Source organism: Hemicordylus capensis, chromosome 4, assembly GCF_027244095.1.
Source record: "Hemicordylus capensis ecotype Gifberg chromosome 4, rHemCap1.1.pri, whole genome shotgun sequence".
Lineage (NCBI taxonomy): Eukaryota > Metazoa > Chordata > Lepidosauria > Squamata > Cordylidae > Hemicordylus > Hemicordylus capensis.
Window position 1 is genome coordinate 242,750,577 of NC_069660.1, and position 22,502 is coordinate 242,773,078.

The window sequence follows — 22,502 nt, forward strand, 5'->3', positions numbered from 1 at the left end:
GAGCAAGGACTGGTTTGAAAGATACAAGCACCACTACAGCCTCCACAATGTCAAGCGGCAGGGGAAGTAGCATTGGCAGACCACGAGGCGGCACAAAGATATCCAGTGGAGTTCCAGCAGCTGATTCAGTCTGGAGGGTACAGGCCAGGGCAGGTCTTCAGTGCTGATGAGACAGGACTGTTCTGGAAGTGGATGCCATTCTGTTCCTTCATCAGCAAAGAAGAAAGGACTTCTACAGGTTTCAAGGCATCAAGAACTGCCTCACTGCTGGTGTACAGCAATGCTGCAGGGGACTGTGTGGTCAAGCCCATGTTACTGTACTGAGAACAGAACCCTCATGCCCCAAAAAGGAAGAATAAAATCCGTTTCCCGTCTTCTAAAGAGCCAAGAGGAGAGCATGAGTGAATACAACGTTTTTTTGTGACTGGGTGAAAAACAGGTTGCTTACCTGTAACTTATGATCTGGAGGTGATCCGTTGTCATTCATGAGAAATGGGTTACTACACCTACATAGGGCCTTCTGGATAGATTAATTAGCTCCTCTCTGGCACCCCTCCCCTGCCGTGCACGTGCTTAGTGGCAGCGCCTGACATCCAATGGATGCCAAGTTTGTTCTAGGCATGTTCCAGGTTCTTGTAAAAATGACAGGAGGACGATATATTGATTCAAGTGAAAATCCGTCACCACCTTAGGTAAGAAGGATGGGTTGGTACGCATAACCACTTTGTTGGGGAAGAACTGCATATATGGAACATTCACCCTTAAGGCAGCCAATTCACTAACCTTATGTCAGTAGTTATGGCGGTGAGAAAAAGCAGTTTTCAGTGTCAAAAACTGCAAGCTTGCCTCACGAAGTGGTTCAAAGGGAGGTTCCGTTAGTGAAGCCAGCACTAGAGATAGACTCCACTGTTCAGCCAGGTGGCATATGGTGTGTGTGTGTGTGTGTGTGTGTGTGTGTTCAGGTTATTAATCTCCCGCAGGAACTTCTTGCATTGAGGATGAGAGAAGGTGGTCTTGCCTTGCCAACCACCATTCTTAGCCGAAATAGCAGCACGATGAACTCTGAAGGACACATTTGCCAGACCCACTTCAGTCAGCCTGGTAAGGTACAGTAGGACATGATCCATGGAAGCTCTGAACGGATTAAACCCCTGGCCTTTGGAATAGGTGATAAAACACTTCCATTTACCTGTGTAATTTCTTTGTGCAGTTTAGCAGGATTTTCTTTAATAGCCGACCTTCCACACCATCAGCTGCAGCGTTTGCAGAGCCAGATGCAGAATTCAACCTCTGTCTCTTTTTAGCAGATCTGAGTCAAGAACATAGGAACACAGGAAGCTGCCATATACTGAATCAGACCATTGGTCCATCTAGCTCAGTATTTTCTACACAGACTGGCAGCGGCTTCTCCAAGGTTGCAGGTAGGAATCTCTCTCACCTGTATCTTGGAGAAGCCAAAGAGGGAACAGAAGTAAGACGGTAATAACAGTTCCTCGTCAGTCTGAGTAGCGACACAAATAACTTCTGGCGTGGCCACCATTGTATCACTAAGATAGCTTTCATGTTGTCTTGTATCAGTTTTCCCACAACCCTGTTGACTAGGAGGAAAGGGGGGAACATATACATTAGAACCTTGTTCCAGTTGTACTGAAAGGCATCGCCTAGAGACGCTCGCCCAATGCCTGCTCTGGAACATTATCGTGGAAATTTCTTGTTCTCTTCCATCGCAAAACATATCCACCTGGGGGATCTCCCACATGGTGGTTAGACGGTCTAGACACACTTGCTTGAGTTCCCATTCATGATGTTGTTGATTCTCGAATGTCCTGCTGAAGTCATCCGCTAAGATATTCTCCACACCTTTGATATGGATGGCCACCAGGAACATGTTTTGGAAAATGCACCAATTTCAAAGTTGTGTGCTTAGTGCACATAGAGACCTTGAAACTGTTCCCCCTTGCCAGCTGACATAGGCAATCACCATAGTATTGTCCATTTGGCCACCGGGAACACATTTTGGAAAATGTACCAATTTCAAAGTTGTGTGCTTAGTGCAAATAGAGACCTTGAAACTGTTCCCCCTTGCCAGCTGACATAGGCAATCACCATAGTATTGTCCATTTGGAGCTGTATAGTGGAGTCCTTTATCAGGGGTGCAAAATATTTTAGGGCCAGAAAGGCTGCCATCAGCTCCAGGAAGTTGATATGCATCTTCTGCTGTTGTGCCGTTCATGGGCCCTGAGTCTGACAACTCTAGCAATGTGCTCCCCTCCCCATCAAGGAGGCATCTGTTATCACCCACCTTGTCAGAGTTGGAGGTTTGAAAGATATGCCCTGAAGTAGGTTCTCTAGCACTTTGCACCACTGCAAGGAGTTTAGAACAGGCAGCAGGACTTCAAGCAGCATTTGCTGACTGTCGACATTTGGGTGGAATGACCGCAGAAACCAAACTTGTAGTTACCACATACCTAGGCGAGTATGCAAAATGGTTGCTTTACAAGAGGCCATAACGCCAAGCAGCCTTTGAACTTGTTCGGCCTGTTGCAGTGGTTGGTTTTTGAATGTCTCCATCAGAGAACAAATGTGACGATATCGTTCCTTCAGCAGATATGCTCATTTCATCAGTGTGTTCAGCACTGCTCCAATGGATTTTTTTTTGTTGTAGTTTGATTTGTCCCAATTGACGTGGACTCTCCAGTCATTTAACAGTTGCAGGACATACTGGATTTGGGACTCTAATTCCAACCTGTCCTGGTGTACCAGCAGACAGTCTAGAAAAGGAAATGCAACGATACTTTGTGTGCGCAAGTAAGCGACAACTACTGCCATACATTTGGTGAATACCCTTGGTGCTGTAGACAAGCCGAAGGGAGTAGGACCCTATACTGGAACACTGTGCTTCCTATAGCTAACTGCAAGTACTTCCAGTGGTTGCATTGAATCCTGATATGAAAATACACGTCTTTGAGATCTAACGTAGCAAGCCACTCCTCTCTGGCAAGGAATGGAAGGATTCCTTGTGTCGTCGTCATAGGGAACTTGCACATATCGATGTATTGATTGAGGTCGCGTAGATCCATAATTTCTCTGATCCCGCCATCCTGCTTTGGAATGAGAAAATAGCATGAGTAGAATCCCTTCAGATGGTCTGTTCACACATTGGCCCTACTGCTCCCTTTCCCAACAAAGTTGTTGGAGCGATCTTCATGCCCTTGAAGCTTGGCAAAGTTTCAAACTCGATTGCGTAACCAGAATTGATAATTCTTAAGACCCACTAGTCTGATGTTATCTGGTGCCATGCTGGAGCACGACTGGCTAGTCTGATGATCTGGGGTGACAAAAGAGGTTTTATTACAGGTATGCCACTGATAGCCAGCAGCTCAGTGTTCAAAACTCCAGTAGGCGATGATGTTATGTGCGGTGGACGGTCTTGAAAATCAAAGAGACTGCTTAACCACGTAAGAAAAGCCCTGCTGGATCAGGCCCAAGGCCCATCTAGTCCAGCAACCTGTTTCACACATTGGCCCACCAGATGCTGCTGGAAGCCTACAGGCAGGAGCTGAGGGCATGCCCTCTCTACTGCTGTTACTCCCCTGCAACTGGTATTCAGAGGCATCCTGCCTCTGAGGCTGAAGGTGGCCTGTAGCCCTCAGACTAGTAGCCGTTGATAGACCTCTCCTCCATGAAGTTACCCAAACCCCTATTAAAGCCATCCAAACTAGTAGCCAACACCACATCTTGGGGCAGAGAATTCCACAAGTTGATCATGTGTTGTGTGAAAAAGTACTTCCATCTGTTGGACCTAAATTTCTTGGCAATCAATTTCATGGGATGACCCCTGGTTCTAGTGTTATGTGTGTGAGAGAGAAATTTCTCTCTATCCACTTTCTCTACACCACGCATGATTTTATAGACATCTATCATGTCTCCCCGCAGTCGTCTTTTTTCTAAACTAAAAAGCCACAGGTGTAGTCTTGCCTCATAAGGAAGGCACTCCAGGCCCCTGATCATCTTGGTTGCCCTCTTCTGCATCTTTTCCAGTTCTACAATGTCCTTTTTTAGATGTGGTGACCAGAACTGTATGCAGTACTCCAGGTGTGGCGGCACCATAGTTTTGTATAAGGGCACTATAATATTAGCAGTTTTATTTTCAGTCCCCTTCTTAATGAGTCCTAGCATGGAACTGGCCCCTTTCACAGCTAAATATCAACATTGAGTCGACACTTTCAACGAGCTGTCCACCACAACCCCAAGACCCCTCTCCTGGTCAGTCACTGACAGTTTTTCATCCCAATGTGCATCACTTTACACTTGCCAACATTGAACCGCATTTGCCATTTTGTCGCCCACTCCCTCAGTTTGGAGAGATCCCTTTGAAGCTCCTCACAATCTGTTTTGGATTTCACTACCCTAAATAGTTTGGTATCATCTGCTTGGAGGCATCTTTCTTATGCTCTTTACAGTCTTGATACTAGAAACCAGAACGTTGCCGATTGAAATTCTGGTAGCAGGAGGAGCCTCAAATAGTTGTTGAAGCAGACAAACTCTTTGCAGTAAATTTTGACTTTTAGAAAGTCTCTATTGTTGAAACTGTCAAGTCACTAAAGAAACCTTTGGAATCGAACAGCAGATTTTCAATGCGATCTCTCATATCATTTTGTAGGGTTGAAGAACGTAACCAGGTATGGCACCTGAGGGAGACTGCAGTGGTCATTGTCCTAGATTCAGTTTCCACCAAGTGTTTAAATGTACTCAGCTGCTGTCTGCTAAGTTCAGCTGACTTGTTAAGTATTTCCTCAAACTTAGATTTAAAGTCCTCTGGTTTTAGTGAGGAGAGCTACTTTTGCAGAGTCCCACAGGCAACAATTCTAATGTGCCATACAGGCCGCATAATTCATGATGCGAATCGATAAGGCATCCAAAAATGTCCAGCTTTCTCCCTTCTTTATCAGAAGGGGTGGAATGACGATGGTCCAATTTAGAGGAGGCCGCGCATTTTATCACTAGAGAGTTCGGACTGGGGGTGCTTTAAAAGGTAAGCATTCTCCTCCTCTTGAATATAGTATAAACTCTCCAAGTGCTTAGAAGTTGGAGTAGAAGTTTGCAAGACTTCCCATGCTTTCTTGGCTGCTTTAGAAATGACTGGCAACATGGTAAGGTGACAGGCTGTGTTGACTGCACTGTGGCCATCATTTTGTAAAAAGGGTTCTCAAGGTCTGTTGTTGGTTGTTTTATTTCTGCATTATCTTTGCTGTATTGTCTTAGTATACAATTTCAATTCCTTGTTAGGTGAGGTGGAAGGCTTCAGGGTACATCCGAGGGTGGATCTGAAGGATGCTCTGGAATTCCCCCTTCACCATCAGTATCCGGTTCTGATGAATCAGAGGAATCATACGAGTCGTCAGATGGTACAGTATATGCACCATCTCTGGAATCTGTACCGGGGCATTCAACGGGTGTGCATGTGGGGGCGGATGCAACCTATCTCCAGCAGGAGGCGGCGTAATTGAGCGCTGAGTCAAGGATGGCGCTACAGGTTTGACAGACTCCCATGTTTACCATAGGTATAGGATGAGTTGTAGCAAGGGCAGTAGGCCGAGGAGGCAGCATACGTTGTTGTAAAGGAACAGGCTGCTGCTGTGCAACATGTCCTTGAAGTATATGCTTTGCCCTCCATAACTGAAACACAGCAAAATCCAGCTGAGTCACTGGTGACATTGTGTGTCTAAACCCACTTGTGTGGAAAGGGTCCCTTGGTGGCATCAAAGGTTGTGAAGGAAAAAAGGTAGAAGATGGGCTCCACAACACTGCAGTAGTAGCGGGTGGCAAAGTTGCCGTTGATACAGCTGGCTGAACAAGTTGAAAGCAAGTAAGACATGTTTTAGTTATTGTAGCAGTGAAAGGTGACATGGATGGGGTTTTAGGGATTGAATCTCCATCCACATCAATATCTATGCCACCTCTCAAAAATCCTTGGAATGTAGAACCAGAAGGAGTACTGGTTGAATAACTCTTTCTTTTCTAATACTGAGGAGCAACAACCCAAAGGTCTCGACGCATCATCAGTCAAAAAGAAATTGAATCAAAATGGCCCCCGACTGCTGAGAAAAGAAAGCCATTGAGCACATGCACAGTAGGGAGGGGGGCCAGAGAGGAGCTAATTATTCTATCCGGAAGGTCCTGCGCAGGCGCAGTAACCCATTTCTCATGACGACAATAGATCACTTCCAGATCAATTGCTTTCTGCATGAGGTGCAGAGATATCTTGCCTCCAAGAACCTGGCCTTCAGAGTCCACCTGCTGCTCGGCAACGCCCCTGGCCATCCTGAGGCCATGCTGTGTGCATACCAGAACTTGGAGATCACCTTCTTGCCTCCCAACAACACCTCCTTGTTCCAACTGATCGACCAAAATCTGATCATGACATTTAATTCCTACTATACTCGCCGCACCTTCAGGAAAATACTGGATCTCATGGAAGCCGATCCCCTCTCTGTCAGTCAGTGACTGCTGGAAGAACGTCAACATCACAGACTGCATAGAGAACATTGTGGTATCCCTTGCAAAGATGCAGTGTGGAAGAAGTTGTGGCATGGGGCAGTCACCTCTTCATCTGCTGCAGCTGTTCCCTCTGTAGTCGACAAGGTGGAATGGATTGCTGGTGGAGAAGGCCTGGAAGATATCGCTCTACATGAGCTGGAGGAACTCCTCCAATCCATTAGGAGGAGATCACAGAGGAAGAATTGGAGGAGCACATCCAGCAGCTCCAGAGAGTGAGGAAGCGGAGGTGAAAGAGGAAGAGACACTCCCCAAGCCCTTCACCACAAAGGGGCTATCCAAGATCCTGCAGCTGGGTTCTGCCTGCAAAGGTAGCTTCACCCACCAGCACAGCTGTGGAGTCATGACCAGAAAGCAACACCTGCACTTTCCACCGCTTTGAGGAAGAAGAGGATGATGATGATGACTATAGCAGCAGCAGGTCTGCCTCTGCAGGGCCTGCTTCTGCTATGTGATCTGTACTCCAAGCAGAAGACTGAAAGATGGAGTGCCACTTACTCCAGCACTGGAGTGAAGGAACTCCACTGCTTTTTAAATTTTATTTTTGCTGCTGCAGGCCAGAGACTGGAGAGAGAGATGGAGTGCTGCTAACTCCAGCAGTGGAATGAAGAAACTTCCCTGTGTGTTTGCTTGAAGTGGATTGAATTTTGTGCTGCCTCTTTGGCCAATCCTACCAACCGGTCAGGCCACGGTTTTGTGCTGTTAAGTGATGGACTTCAACTGTGGGGTGGGGAAACTTCACTATTATGTACTACTGTAGGAGCTGGGGTCCACTATTGGAGCAGCTGGAGAGTGGGAGAGCTAAGGTGGCCAAGGTACAGTGCCATCTCCATCTTTATTTCTGTTTTTTTCTTGCTTTTTTTGTGATTTTCTAGTCATTTCCTGGGGCTACCCCCCCCCATTCCCACAGACTCAAGGTCCCATTATCTGCAGCTGTAGGCTGGAATGAAAGCCCCGCAAATAACAAGGGCCACCTGTATGTGAAATAAAATACATAAACTTCCATCTACCTGAACACTAGTATGTGATGCAGGTGGGGTTAATGCAAAAGTAGAATATTCAAAGCATAAAATAAAAATGCTAAGATTTAATCATTAAGAGTATATACAATTTTTCAAAGAGTTAATCAAATTAAGAAATCTTGTGTTAGAGGTGTAGGGCTGAGATAAGTTTCATGGATTCATATTTTGCAACAATGGGACATTTCAGGGAGAAGTTTGGTCTAGATGAGCAATACTTTTCTCACAGAAAAAAATGCCTTTCATTGCAAACTGAAATTTTCTCACAAAGACAAACATGTCATGTCAAATATGTCAAACAAGGACATGTGACAGTGGCCTATATTTGTGTTTAAACATGGATCTGCCCCAATCAAATAGAAAGTAGAGATTCTGTGAATGTGTGTGTGTGTGTGGGGGTCCAGTTTGAATAACAAAAGGGTCACACAAGTGAAGACTGCAGAATCTTCTCCTTACCCACAGTTTATCTCTTTGCAGTCCCTCCCCTGAAGCACATTTGTTCCAGCTGATCACTCAAAAAAGGGAGTTTGGGAGACAGTCGGTGGTGGTGGTGGTGGGGGTGTAAGCCATTGGCAGGAGGGCTTCTACATTCCTCACCATTGCATCCCTTTTCTTGTCAAAATAAAACTGCCTGCTAGCCTTGGCTTTCTGAAGGATTCAAGTAGATCCATGTTAAAATGGATTGCACCCATCATGTCCAGTTGGGCTCTTGAGAGGTGTTTAGTTTAAAAATGTTTTTGTAAGGGGATATAGAAGAAAATATGTAACCCTAAGGCTTCAATTCTATGCACATTGCTTAAGAGTAAGTCTAATTGAAATCAGTGTGACATAGTTCCTAGAAAACATGGACAGGAATGGATGGCCAAATTTATAAAATCAATGTGTCATCGGAATTAATTTCTGCATTTAAATGAACAAACAAAAGAATCTGAAAACTCTAGAATGATAACATTTTGGTCTTCAAAACCAAGCATAATTTAAAATAGAGAAATATATAACTTTACCTGTTCCAGTCTGTAAGATTCCTCTTATAAATAGAATCAAGAGGCAACACCTGCTGCCGGCCTTGGGTTTCATCAAAGATACGACGAGCAGCCGCGGTTGTCAGAGTGACCACACAGTCCATGTCACTTGCCAAATGCCAAGAGATGACCTTTGCTGCTTCGTTATCCTCAATTTGTGCTAAATGTGAAATCTGGTATATACATTTTAAACAATGTATTTAAGAGAATCACTGTTTTCTATCCAGTGAAAGGAAGATAGAATTCTGTCTCTATCCACTTCAGTCTAGTTAGAAGGCCAAGCCATCTGTCTTTACGAAACCTCAAGCCACAAATCACACATACCTCTCTGTCAACCTCCAAGCAACTTTGTCATAGCCACAACAGACAAAACTATAAGCTAAAGGGCCATACATGCAGACACAGTTGGCCATGCAATATCCATTAGTGCATGCAATATCCATAAACTGGAGCTGGGGGTGATGGGAATTATAGTTCAGCAACAGCTGGAGAGCCAAAATTGCCTATCCCTACATTAATGGGTCTCAACAAGACTAACATGATGATTTAACTTATTGTACTTGTGAAGGTTTTGTTCACACATACACAAACTCCCAATTTTTAATGCTAGTGCTGGTACTGCCATTTAAAAAATACCACAAAAGATCCTGGCTGGCATCCAGACTAATGCAGCTCTTCTGCTGCTAATGCTGCACTGATCCTAGGAGCAATTTTTTTCTTTTTTCTTTTTAAATTTAATGTTTTTAAACATTTTATAACAATTTATATTTTGCAACAACATGCCCAAATTGCCCCCCATAACCCCCCCCCCCCAAGAAAGAAGAGGAAGGGGAAAGGAAGAAAGAAAAAAACAGAAGAGGAAAAAAGGAAGAGAAGAAGGGAGAATCACCATTGCACTAGAAGATGTGGATAGGTCAGAAAGATTCTTATTCTATGAAAAGATTAAGAAAATTATCCAAATTTCAGACCATTTATCCAATTTATTTACTTTTAAGAGGGCCCATTTTTCATGTGCCGCAAGCTTAAGCAGGTTCTGTACCCAATCCTCGCAACGAGGGGGATTGGGAGATTTCCACAGCCTCAATATCAACCTCTTGGCAACCAGCAGGCTCCGCCAAAGCCATTGTTCAGAGCTGTATTTTAGTCCCCAGCTGGTTGGAATAAACCCCAACACTGCTTTTCGATCCTTCAGTGCAAGAGATGAATCCAGCACTAAATTAATTCGCATAGTGACCTCTCTCCAGAAGCCTTGCACTATGCAACAATCCCAGAACATATGTGTTAAATTGGCCTGTGGATTATTGCATCTCCAACAGTTACTATTTGAGGACATTTTTAATCTCATAAGGTATAGAGGAGTCCAGTAGGCCCTGAAAATAATCTTCTGCTGGATGAGGCACAATTTAAGATCCAATGTACTGCATTGAACACTAGTACTTAAAATATTTTGCCATTGCTCAGGTGACAGTTTATCAGAAAGTTCCAAGTTCCATTTGTCCCTAAGTAAATCTAACCCAGGGTCTATGTCTCTATGCACACTGGCATATAGGTACTTATTTAGTTTTGGGAGAGAGGCCATCTTAATGGCAAGCCCAAAGATAGCTGGAGTTGCTGGGGTCGCCAGGGCGTCTGGACCGAATTGAGCCGATATGGTATGTCTCAGTTGCATATATTGCCAGGCACATGCCGGTGGTAGATGGAACTCCTTTTGCAGGAGTGCAAAGGGTTTGTAGCTATCATTTACATATTTCAGCTGTGATAACTGGTAAATCCCTTTATCAATCCATTGTTTCCACAAAATTGGTTGTTTGCCTATCAGTATATGTGGGTTACCCCACAGTGTCATATCAATGTGGGCTTAGGGATCAAAGTTTAGTTGCCTTGCCAGTTCCTTCCAGGCGTGTCGGGCTGCTAGTATACTAGGCGATTGGTAGTGGGGATGTTTAAGATATCTGGAGCCAAGTGCTTCCCATCCCTCCAAGGGTTTCAGTTCTGTTAGCTCCACTTGAGCCCATTCTGGCCTTTCCCCATCATTGATCTGAAGCCCACTATGACTCCAAAAACGTATGCCTGAGGGACATATTTTCCAGAGCGACAGCAGGCTTCGGAGTGCAGGAAAGACTGATAAAAATTGCCCCTCCCTGTAGCGTGCGTGCAACATCACTGTATCAGCACTTCATGTCAGCTCCTAATAGCAATCTAAATGTATAACTCCCTTTGCGGATATCAAAGATCTTGTACCTTGATGGGCAAACATACTGTTCTCTCAGTTTCAATATAAGATAAAATAGATTTTTTTAAAAAGGAAAAAAAAATGAAGATACAGAATGAATATTAATAGCTCTAAATAGACTGAAAGACTCACCTTGCCTAGAACATCTTTGCTGCCTTTTGGGTAGTTAGCAAGTGTGCATGTTCTCCTAGGTTGTTTCATTATTGCTTCCTGTTCAGATGTCTTCTGTTTTATAACAGAATCAACATATTGCAGCTGGAAATGAAGACACAGCACTATTTAATAAAGAAATACAAATGTCTATAATAATTGTAAAGACAAACAAATACATATTGTAGAACCAGATGTAAGACCTAATTCCAGTTGCTCTTAACAGGACAAAAAGAGAGATCATTATAACTCTATCTATAGACCTATAGCAGTGGAATTTGGAATGTGTGTTTCACGGCTTGACTGTTGCAATGATTGGTTTCACTTCAAATGGCTGAAACTCAGCACAGAACTGAGTAATAGAAGCTGTGCTAGTGGAAGACTCAGTGCAGCATTTTGCCAGGCAGGGAAATGCAGGTGGAGGGGGGAGTTATTTTTGCTGCTTTTTTAACCTCCAAAAGGATGGAGAAATATGCCCTTGATAGCTGTGCCACCCTTGGAAACGAAACAGGTTTAAGTCATTGCACCGCAACCCTGTCATGCTACACTGTTGGGGCTGCCTTATATGTTGTGCAGCAGCCTAAGAAGATCCCCAATGTCAATCATCATGTTGACCACTAATTTTAAGATTGTAGTCTTAAGCAAGAAAGTGAATTCTGACTGTCTCAAAGCCTCTAAATATAATTAGAATTTTTCCATGCCAAAAAAAAAAAGGGGGGGGGGAGAAATTGTATTCCATACTTCATGATAGTTTAAATGCAGATTAATAGCTAAGCTTCAAAAATGTTCATTTTAAGAAAATACAATAATCTGAAAATTACCAGGCTATATGTTGGCAGACTGCTGACAAGTTCTCAGACAAGTTTTGTTCTGGTTCCCCTGAAGTAAGGATGTTCTCACTTCCAATTTCAGGCACACTTCACATGAAGCAGCTGCCATGCTGAGGCCACTTAAAACAACACCTGCATTGCAATTGCTCCACATGGTGAGCCACTGTATGCAACATGGCAGTCCCCTGCTAACTGAGCAGAGAGGCACCTTTTTATAGTGCTGCTTCTCTTTATTTAGCAGGGGGAGGGCAACTGGCCCTATCCATTCCCAGAAAAGCATTCAGTGCTTCCAGTGGCTGTTGTTGGTACCTGCTGGGAGTGTGCACGGAACAAGTTTTGCATTCTGTTCCAAACTTGGAACAGCTGCTATCCGGGTTCTGTTAACTGGGAATAAGAATGATGTCAAAGCTGATGTCAGCAGCTTTGGAACAAAATGGCTGTCCCTGGGAATCAGGCTGTTAATCAGGTGTTAAGTCCGGTTTCTAAATCCTATACATCTGTCAGATCACCCATCTAGATACGAGGGAAAGAAATGTATGTTCTACTGAGATACTTTCATCTGGGTCTTCAGTTTTGGAATTGTCCTCATGAACATTTTGTTATACATCTTGATAATTAAAAATGAATGGAAATTAAGGTGGTCATACAATGTTTGTCGGAGGTATGGCAATCTGATGTTTTTTCAGTTCATTTTTCAGCTCGGATTCTTTTGTTTCAGCTATCTGGGCTTGATCTGAAAAATGTATTGAAAGTGGAAATCAGTTAAGTCTGTATTGAGGGTGAATTCACGCATATTATTTATCCCTTGATGAACCCCACAAAAGTGTAAAAAGCTGTCAGAACAAAAGTTCTGACTCTGATATTATCTCAAGCTCAATACTTTCAACAGAGATGGCCTACACATTCAGCATAGAATCATTCCATGAACTGACGCCAGTTTTTATACAGCTCAGTTTCTCCAAAAGTATGTGGGTACATGACCATACAGAAGGTTAGCATGAACCAGGCAGTACACAGAGTGCCAGCAACCACCACCATTACTCTTTTCACATCAGCGGCAGTCATGTGATTGAAGAAATTCAATCACAGGAAACTGCTTTATGTGATGTGCACCTACACAAAGTAACACATTACCATTCAGTTTCACACACACACATACACAGACACTCATTCACTCACTCACACACTATAACCTTGAGGAAATATGCATCCATAAAGGCTTTGATATCTGGATTTTAATGTAATCCATAAACCCATTAAGTTTATGTAATCCAAAACTATACCTGAGCACTATTCAAATGGAATATCACTTATATGAAATACATAAAGGGAAATTTATTTTAGATATGAAAATCATATGCATGCAAAAATATATAAAATAAAAATAGATTTCTTACATTACTTACCCTTTAGTTCAGCATGAAGCTGATTATTGGTATCAAACATCTTTTTGTATGCATTGATTGATTCAGTTAGCCCGTCTCTCTCTTTTGTAAGTGCTGCCATCTGCTGCTGTCTTTTATAACCTAAAAAGAAACGTTAAGAAATTTTGGTCCACTGTGACTTTTGGTCTGTTCTCTAAATATCAGAAAAGTATATAATGAAATAATGGTTAAATCAAAAGAAGTCAAGAAAAACAGTTAAAAAAATATTATGGAAAAACACCAGTTTGATTTTATAAAAAGAAAAATTAGAAACACTGAAGCTCACCATTGTAAAACATAAAAGAAAGACAATAAGGTTCCAAATGTCTTTTCAAAGTTGGTATGACTGGCTCAAATACAAGAATATATTCAGTACTATCTTTGCCTGGACTATTTTCTGCCAGTACAAGTGCCTGGAAAAACAAAATGTATACATCATCTATTTAAGTATGCTTAACCAAATCATACTTGTAGGAAAATGATTTAGCTATACAGTACTTTCATACCCTATATTGGTGCTGGAATTTCCCCAAACACTACTACCTTTCAATATTACTTTAAAAGTTACTGTTAAAAGGTACTGATTAACTGTTACCTCCTGTTAATCTAATTTACCCTGTAATGAATTAAAGATCAATTTCATCTTTCTAAACAATGTCAAATTTTAACTATATCTGCAGTAAACATACATAAAAACACAATTTAGAAATTATATATACATGTACCTTGTATGCTTTTTGTTGATTAAAATTGTACTAATTATTCACTTTTAATTTAAAAGTGGTACAAAGGCGATGTTGAGAGAACTGAAATGAATAACATATAGCATTCAACTCCCAATGAGGAGTTAAAATTACTGCTGTCACCATGGAAGCAGACACTAGATTGAGGGGATTAGAGGTGTTCCTAAGAGACAGAAGATGTAATTCTCATTTACAAACACTACTTCACTATCAACGATGCCAATTTGCAAATATTGAGTACAACTGGGCCCATTTTAAGTACAACTGAGCATAGCATTCTTCCAAGTGGCGGTTGCTGGTGTCTCTCTTGTGTTCCTTCTTAGATTCTAACCCTTTGAGACAGGGAACTATTTGCTCATTCCTTTTGTAACTGCTTTTTCAATTTTTTGTGGGTAAGTATATAAATAATTCTCCTAATACAATACAGAATTTAACCTACAATTGCGGGTAGATCAAGGGTATTAACACTCAAGTTTCCTCAATTATAGGAAAAGCTATATAAAGAATACAGAATAAAGTAAAATGACACAGTGTATCAATGAATACAATGTTTTCATTTCAGAAGTATTACCTAGAAACTTAAATTTATTAGTATTAGTTCTAGAAGACTCACCTCAATTTCAACAATTCCTTTATGAAACGGAAACTCAACAATACTGGTTTTACCCTGAAATGTTGGGATGTCCGTATCTTTCTCAACTGAACTTTTAATTTTAGCTATGATTTTCCCATCCAAATAATTTCCAGTACAGTTATTGTATTTATCCTTAAGTTAAGAAAAGAGCAGAGTTAGAACTTACAGTATTTCTTGGTTATTACACTGAGTTAGATCTAATCCTTGCACAAGCAGAACAAAGTTTGTGTAAGGGAAACTATTCTGCCCCACCTCCTCCAGCATTCCTCTGTACCTCCCAAAACCTACTCATGAGCTTTTAGGAGGAGGCAGGAATTACTCCAAATCAGGCAGAGGCACCTTTCATGCAAATACTTTTCAGGGAGCACATGGGGTTGCTGGGGGGTAGTGGGTGGGAAAGTTATCTTGCATGAGCTTTATTATGCTCACTCAATATCTGAATCCAAGCCCATATACTTTAATGATAAAAACAAATGAAGCATGTGAGCACATTGTGTGCATGTATTCATTTTTGTTCCCAAAGCTATCTTTGGAAGTTTTCTGCAATCCATATTGCATGAAATTACAATTATTGCAACTATACCATGAATGCCTGAGTTCAAAATGCATCAAGCAACTGAACATTAAAACTTTTCCAAAACAGAGGTGGGGAAAATACAGTGCATGCAATAGTGACTTTTATCCTCTGAACAGCTTTGGGATGTTATCATCAAACTGAAGTTTGCTCAGTCAAAAAGTAAAGAAAGCATCTGCTGCAAATACAGGGTTTTTTGGGGAGTGGGGTAGTGTGTGTAGGCATGCCCATGCAATATTAACATTTATTAACTTGAAAAACTAGGTCTTTTGCGGGGGGCATATTTTGTCAGATATCTTGAGTGTTTTAATTGTTTAATTAATACAACTGAATTTCTAAGGGGGGGTTAATAGAAAGATACACAGTTAAACAGTGCTTCTACACAGAGGCGTAGCAAGGTTGGAGTGGGCCCAGAGACAAGATTTTAAAATGCCTCCCCCACTATATACACCTATGTACCACAATAGAACATTATCCTAAATTATTTTAAAAGGTTTTGTAAATTGTGGGCGTTGCAAGTCATTTAATGGTACTAAACAAAGACATGCTGTTCTGGTAGCTCCAGGTCTTAACACTCACATCAGTTTCGGAGGATGAATACAACTGAAGGAAGTCTGGGTGGGTGCGTGGCTGGGGAAGTCAGTCATGTGACTTGCCTCTGGGGGCCCCCCCAAACAACTGTCTCCCCTTGCCCTATTATAGTTACGCCCCTGCTTCTACATAAAACAAGGATCAGAAGGTATTCCAGACGTCCCATCCTCCGACTACAAAAATTTGGAGTAAAGGGGTAATTATGCATCCTCTGATTTTCAGGTTAATAGAGGATATCTGTTATCACTTCAAGGCTTTAATACATTTGAGACATCTAGAGATCCAAGCATAACTTACATATGAAGATTTATTTAGACCATGTAACAAGACAAACTTGTTACAACATTTTCTGAGAAGCTAAAATGGGGCATTTTGTTTATGTTTGTTATAGGGAATCAAGGGCAGAATGAACTGTGATGAATTTCCAGAGTACTGGATTTTTATTTTCAGATTAAATGACAATACTTTAAAAGAATCTGTAAAAAGACTATTGTTACTTTTAGGATTACACTCACTGGGCAAGCACAGACATCATGTAGAACCACAGTAAAAACCTAGTTTATCTCAGAAACGCATTCTCAGCAACACATGCTTCCCCCTCCACTGCCCACAAGAGTGTCTACTTCTGATTTAGATCTGAATAAACCACGACTGGTCATCATGTCAACATAAATCGATATGACTTCATTCAATTTATTTACTTGAAATACACTGTGCTCTATAATCAAGGCTGCAAATTGAAGTTTATGTCAAGTAAAAAAGTTACAAGAAACAAAAATCAATTGGTTTGGATATAACAATTGATCTTGGTTTCTTCTAACTTAATCAGAAGCAGACACTTGGGTGGAATGGGGAGGGTGGGTGCATGCTCTCATGACTAGCTCTTGAACTTTGCTTCAACCATGGTTTCACAAGATGTCTGAACTGGCCCAGTGTTGGAATAATTCAGGAGGAGAGTTATGTCATCCTTCAAAATGAAATGCAAGCAGTATGCTGCCAGCCTTGACAGAAATAGTAGATTAAACACATTGGGCTGTTCACACAAGCACCCCTATCCAGGTAAGACTGCTCATATGAAGCGCCAGGATTGAGCCCGATCCCAGTGCTGTCCCGCTGGGTAGCCCAAATACTTCATCTGGGCTATACTGGGCACCCTTCTACCTCAAACCCCAGTTCTATGCATGCTCGAGCTGCTTGAAGCTCAAGCATGCACAAAGCTGGGTGGAAATAGTGCTGGGCAGTTTGAGAATTCCAATGCACCTCGCTCCTGATGTGGTGTATTGTGGGATGCCGGAGAAAAACAGGTTGCTTACCTGTAACTGATGATCTGGTAGAGATACGTCAACATCCATAAGAATGGGCTCTGCGCCTGCGCGGAGACCATGTGGTAGCCATGCTGCAGTTGTCGAGGCGTCCAAGCCCCGCCCCCACGCATGCAGCATGCTATTTAAGGGCGGCTGGACGTTGGGTTCCTCAGTTCTTGGATGACCACCGAAGTGAACAACCATCCCTTGGAACAGGTGAGTTCGCTAACAGGTGAGAACAGCAATGAACAGGCCAAGCAGTAGACACAGGTATGCACACAGTCAAGAGCACTACTGCAGAGGGGTTGATTCGGGAGGATCTTATGGATGTCGACAGATCTCTACCAGATCATCAGTTCCAGGTAAGCAATCTGTTTATCTGGATTGAGATCCGTCGAGATCCATAAGAATGGGCGATTAGCAAGCTCTCCAAAGAGGAGGATGCAGGAGTGCTATTGCAATACCTGCTTAAGTACACTTCTCCCGAAGTTAGCCTCTGCAGCTGAATGCACGTCTATAGAATAGTGTCTAATGAAAGGGGTGTCCGAGGACCAAGTTGCAGCTTTGCGAATGTCCTGGAAACTAATCCCCTAGAGGTGTGCCGCCGAGGCAGCATAGGCCCGAGTGGAGTGGGCTCTGATGACTGCCGGTGGAGTTTTCTTTTGTAGTCTATACGTCAGTCCGATAAGTTCGACTAACCATCTTGAAAGTTGTTGTCTAGATAAGCAGGAGCCTTTTGAATAAATAGGCGAGGCGTTGTCCTGAACTCTCTTGTGCGGTCCAGATAAAACAGCAATGACCGCCGGACATCTAATGAGTGCATTGCCCGTTCCAGGGCTGAAGTTGGGGCCCTAAAAAGGGTAGGGAGGACAATATCCTGGTTCAAGTGGAAATCTGAGACGACTTTAGGCAAGAAATTTGGGTCCAGGCGCATGCGGACTCTATCCTGATAGAACCTTGTATAAGGTGAGTCTATCCTCAGCGCTGTCAGTTCACTCACCCTTCTTGCTGTGGTGACTGCTACCAAAAAGGCAGTTTTCAGGGAGAGCAGTTTCATGGTAGAAGTGGCCATAGGCTCAAATGGGGCCTCTGTCAAGAGTAGAAAGCACCAGGGACAGGCTCCAAGGTTCAACTGGAATCCTGACAGGTGGAAACAGATTAGACAGGCCTTTCAAAAAAGCTTTACATTGCGGGTGTGAGAACGTTTTGCCCTCGGAGCCCGGGTGTCTAGAGAACAGGGCTGCCAAATGGACCTTAAGGGAAACATTGGCCAAGCCTTGGGATTTTAGCTGTGAAAAGTAGACCAGCACGTCCTTCACAGTAGCCCGAATGGGCAGGAAACTGTGGGTTTTTGCATAAGCCTTGAACCTAAGCCACTTGGACGTGTAATTTCGTCTGGTAGAGGGCTTCTGTTGGTTCAATAGAATGGAATCTAGAAGTCTATTCACCAGGCGGTCAGACGCAGTATCGATGTCTGGGTGAAGCACCTAACCGTCGTCCTGGGACAGGATGTAGAGAGCCCCAGGTAGTAGGTGGTATTGGTTCTTCGCCAGTCTGCGTACTTGTGGAAACCAAGACTGTCTTGGTCACCACGGGGTCACCAGGATGCCCGAGGCCAGCTCCAACAGGAGGCAAACCACCACCCTGGCGATTAATGGTTGAGGGGGAAACATGTAGAGGGTTTCCTTCGACTAATCCCACTGAAAGGCATCCCCCAAGGACCGACGATCGTGACCCACTCTGGAGCAGAAGCGGGGGCATTTCGCATTCTTGGAGGTCGCGAACAGGTTGATTGTTGGCCTCTTCTAGCGGTGGAATAGGGGAGCCAGATATTGCAAGTTGAGCTCCCACTCGTGTTGAAGGTCCTGTAGAAAGACAGGACTTAGGTAGTTCACAAGGACATTCTCCAGACCTTTGATATGGACTGCCACCAATGCCACAGTTGGACACTGAGGGCACATAATGTGCAGGATACTGTACCCCCTAGACAATTCACATAGGCCTGGGCCGTGTTATTGTCCCGGTGGACTTGTACAGTGTTGCCATGGACCAGTGGTAGAAAGGCACATAGGGCTTGGAATACTGCAAGCAGTTCCAGAAAATTGATATGTAAGTTGCTCTGTTGTGGGGTCCATTTCCCCTGTATTTGGCGGTCGTGGCAATGAGCCCCCCATCCTACAAGGGAGGCGTCTGTTGTGACCCAGACAGATGGCAATGGAGTCTGGAAAGGAACCCCCTCCAGAAGGTTCCTTTGGTCTGACCACCACAACAGTGATCTCAGGACTTGTGGCAGAACCAGCAGCATCTTCTGTTGGTTGTCTACATTTGGGCTGAACACCGAGAGGAATCATAATTGGATTTTCTGCATCTTCAGTTGAGCAAAACGGATAACCATATTGCATGAAGCCATCAATCCTAAGAGTCGCTGAATCGCTTGAGCAGGTTGCAATGGCTGGTCCTGAAACTGCTGGACAAGGGACCGAATGCTTTGGAAACGGTCCTCTGGCAAGAATGCCGTTTGGACAGTGGTGTCTAGTACGGCTCCAATGTAATTGATGACTGGGACTGGATTTAGGTGGGATTTTTTCCAGTTCACTCGAATGCCCAAGTCTCGCAGGAGGTCCAATACATATTGGATCTGCGAACGTAACTTGCTTTCGCTTTTAGATAGGGGTAAATGGAGATGCCCTGAGTCCTCAGGTGGGCGATCACCACCACCATGCATTTTGTGAATACCCTTGGGGCGGTGGACAACCTGAAGGGCAACACATTGTATTGGCACACTTGTCTTCCCAGTGTAAATCATAGATACTTCTGGTGTTCCGGACATATGCCGATATGGAAATAAGCATCCTGTAGATCGAGGGTCGCCAGCCACCGTTCCCCTTGTCGGAGTGGCAATATTTGATGCAATGCTGTCATTTGACATTTCCGAATTCGAACAAACTTGTTCAGACAGCGAAGGTCCACAACAGGGCGCAGCCCCCCATCCCGCTTTGAGATTTGAAAATAGTGGGAGTAGATGCCTTCCCGTTGTCCACCCACTGCACCGGAGCGATTGCTCCTTTCTCCAACAGTTCCATCACCTCCATTTGCAGAGTCTCTGAGTGAGGGATAAACTTCATCCCCATAAATCATGGTATCTTCTGGAATTCTATGGCATATCCCGAAGAGACTATCTTCAAGACCCACCGGTCTGATGTTATATGGTGTCATGCGGGGGCATGGCTTGCCAATCCGATGCAAGGGGATGGCATGTCTGGAACGGTGTTCCTGTCCGGCGGCCATGGTGTCTGAGTCCCCACGGGGGGGGAGGGGGGGAGATGGTGACGGTGGACGGGAAGAAGCTTCAAAGGCGCTTCTGGGCCTTGGAGGACTTGGTTGTACGTGATTGGGTCAGTTTCAACTTATTGTGCCAAGCACGTTTCTGGAATGGGTAATAACGCCTCCTAAAGTCTTGATGGTCTTGACACTTATAGGAAGGATGTTGTCTTGTAGTGTTGGAACGATACCTATTTGAAAAATTGGAAGTTGTTAGTTGGTCGGCAAATGTTCTGGCCATGAATCTGGACTTTTTCATTTGCTCTAATGTGCTGTCAGTGGTTTTGCTAAAGAGGCCAGATCCATCAAAATGCAGACCTTCGATTCTGTCTTTCATATGCGCCTGTAACTGCATTGATCGAAGCCAGGCGTGTTGTCGAAGAGTGATGGCTGTCGTTAGAGACCTTGACTCTGATTCAGCCAAATGTTTGGCAATACTGAGTTGTTGCCTGGTCAATTCTGCAGAGCGTTCCAATGTTTTCTGGAAATTAGCTTTGAATTCTACAGGTGTTAAAGTGTCCAGGTTCACCCGTAAGTCTTCCCACATGCTGTGGGTATACTTTGCGGTGCACGCAGTGTAGTTCGCTACCTTAATAGATAGAGTGGAGTAAACCTTGCAGCCCGGAAGATCGAGTTTCCGACTCTCCCTTTCAAGGGGAACTACATGGTGTTTTCCTGATTTAGAGGAGGTCGCACAGTCCATAACTAAAGAGTTTGGGTTTGGATGCCTTAACAGATACAGTACATGTTGTCTTTTTCTTGGATTCGGTATAAACTTTCCAGATGCTTACAGGTGTTGGTCGAGGTGTGAAGGACCTCCCAAGCACATTTCTCAGCTCTTGTGATGATTGGGAGCATGGGCAAAGCCACTGGGGCTGTGCTTTGGGTCTTGACCATAAAGTTGTAAACTTGATCATCAATGGTCTGTAATTCTGAGCGCAAGTAAAGGCCCAGTGCTTCAGCCATTGCCCGAACATGTTTATGATAGGACTTCATCTCCTCATTGGGCGACACGTAGGTGATCGGGGGCCACGTCAGTAGGCGGGTCAGGCACATGACCCTCACTCTCAGGGTCGGATTCGAAATCCGAAGAGCCATAATGATCAGAAGCTGAAGGCACGGGCTAGGCGGGCACCATGGTCCAAGTTTCAGTAGAGAGAAGCGATTTAGCTGGCTGTGCGGTCTGCACAGCCATGGATCGTGTGGATGATTTTTCAGTCTGTGTACAACGCTGGGTAGTTACCACAGGTTCAGTATGGGTCGCTGACGTTAGGTAGGACAAAGGAGGAGCGCATGGTTTCCATGCTTGCGTACGGTCAGAATAGTCATAGGGAGCCCCAGGAAACTAGTCCCCATCGGGACAGCAGGTGCAGGTAAGGCAGCAGGTGCAGGTAAGGCAGTCAAATCATATGCAAAGCCACAAGTGTGCCAAGGTGTTGGAGGGCTTGGGGCATTGAGAGGTGAAGGAAAGACGCTGAGCTGATGCTGGTTCCTCACCATCAGATGGCAGAAACCCCTTAAACGTCAATACTGAGGGCGTACTCGATGTGGAGTCCAATATTGACAATATAGTGCACATCGTGGAGGGGTCCAGACTTGCTACTGCAGGGTCATCATCGACATCCACACAGGTGTCAAACAACGGCATCGGAAGCGGAGCCTGAAGGCGTGGCATCACTTGCTTCGATGTCGAAACTACTGGTGTGTGTATCGTCGATACCGATGGCTCCCGCTGTATCGGTGTTGCCGAAGCTATTGGGGTCGGTGCCGGAGACAAAGAGCGTGCTCTAGGGCCCAATGTAGCAGTGGTCAACAATTCTGTAGGTCCCAATTGAGGAGTCATCCCTGCTGGAGACGGCTGTGCAGGCAACGGCGGGTCATGTAGAACTTGTAGACCCGTCGGGGATGGTGTTCTCTCACCCATAAGGTCAATCAAGCATTGGCACTTAACTGTGGTTGGCATAGCACCATCTGATGCCACCCGTTTCGGGCATGACTTCCTCGGCATCGAGTCGGCTTGCTGGTCTCCGGAGCTGGCCAGTGTTGAAGATGTTGATGTCGAGGAGTCTTGATCTTCTGTCGATGTCGACAGCTTGTGT

At 44.1% G+C, this 22,502-nt stretch overlaps 1 protein-coding gene across 8 annotated transcripts in view; it reads right to left on the reverse strand.

Moving 5' to 3' along the window:
• SMCHD1 (structural maintenance of chromosomes flexible hinge domain containing 1) overlaps positions 1–22,502 on the reverse strand; it is a 260,220-nt gene that overhangs the window by 34,545 nt on the left and 203,173 nt on the right. For all 8 annotated transcript variants that reach the window (XM_053245721.1, XM_053245723.1, XM_053245722.1 and 5 more), the window contains 6 exons: positions 14,593–14,745; positions 13,523–13,649; positions 13,219–13,338; positions 12,460–12,545; positions 10,965–11,087; positions 8,582–8,772 (listed from right to left, as the gene is read on the reverse strand). In XM_053245721.1, coding sequence (XP_053101696.1) covers positions 8,582–8,772; positions 10,965–11,087; positions 12,460–12,545; positions 13,219–13,338; positions 13,523–13,649; positions 14,593–14,745 — 800 coding nt within the window. The remainder of the gene's footprint in view (positions 1–8,581; positions 8,773–10,964; positions 11,088–12,459; positions 12,546–13,218; positions 13,339–13,522; positions 13,650–14,592; positions 14,746–22,502) is intronic.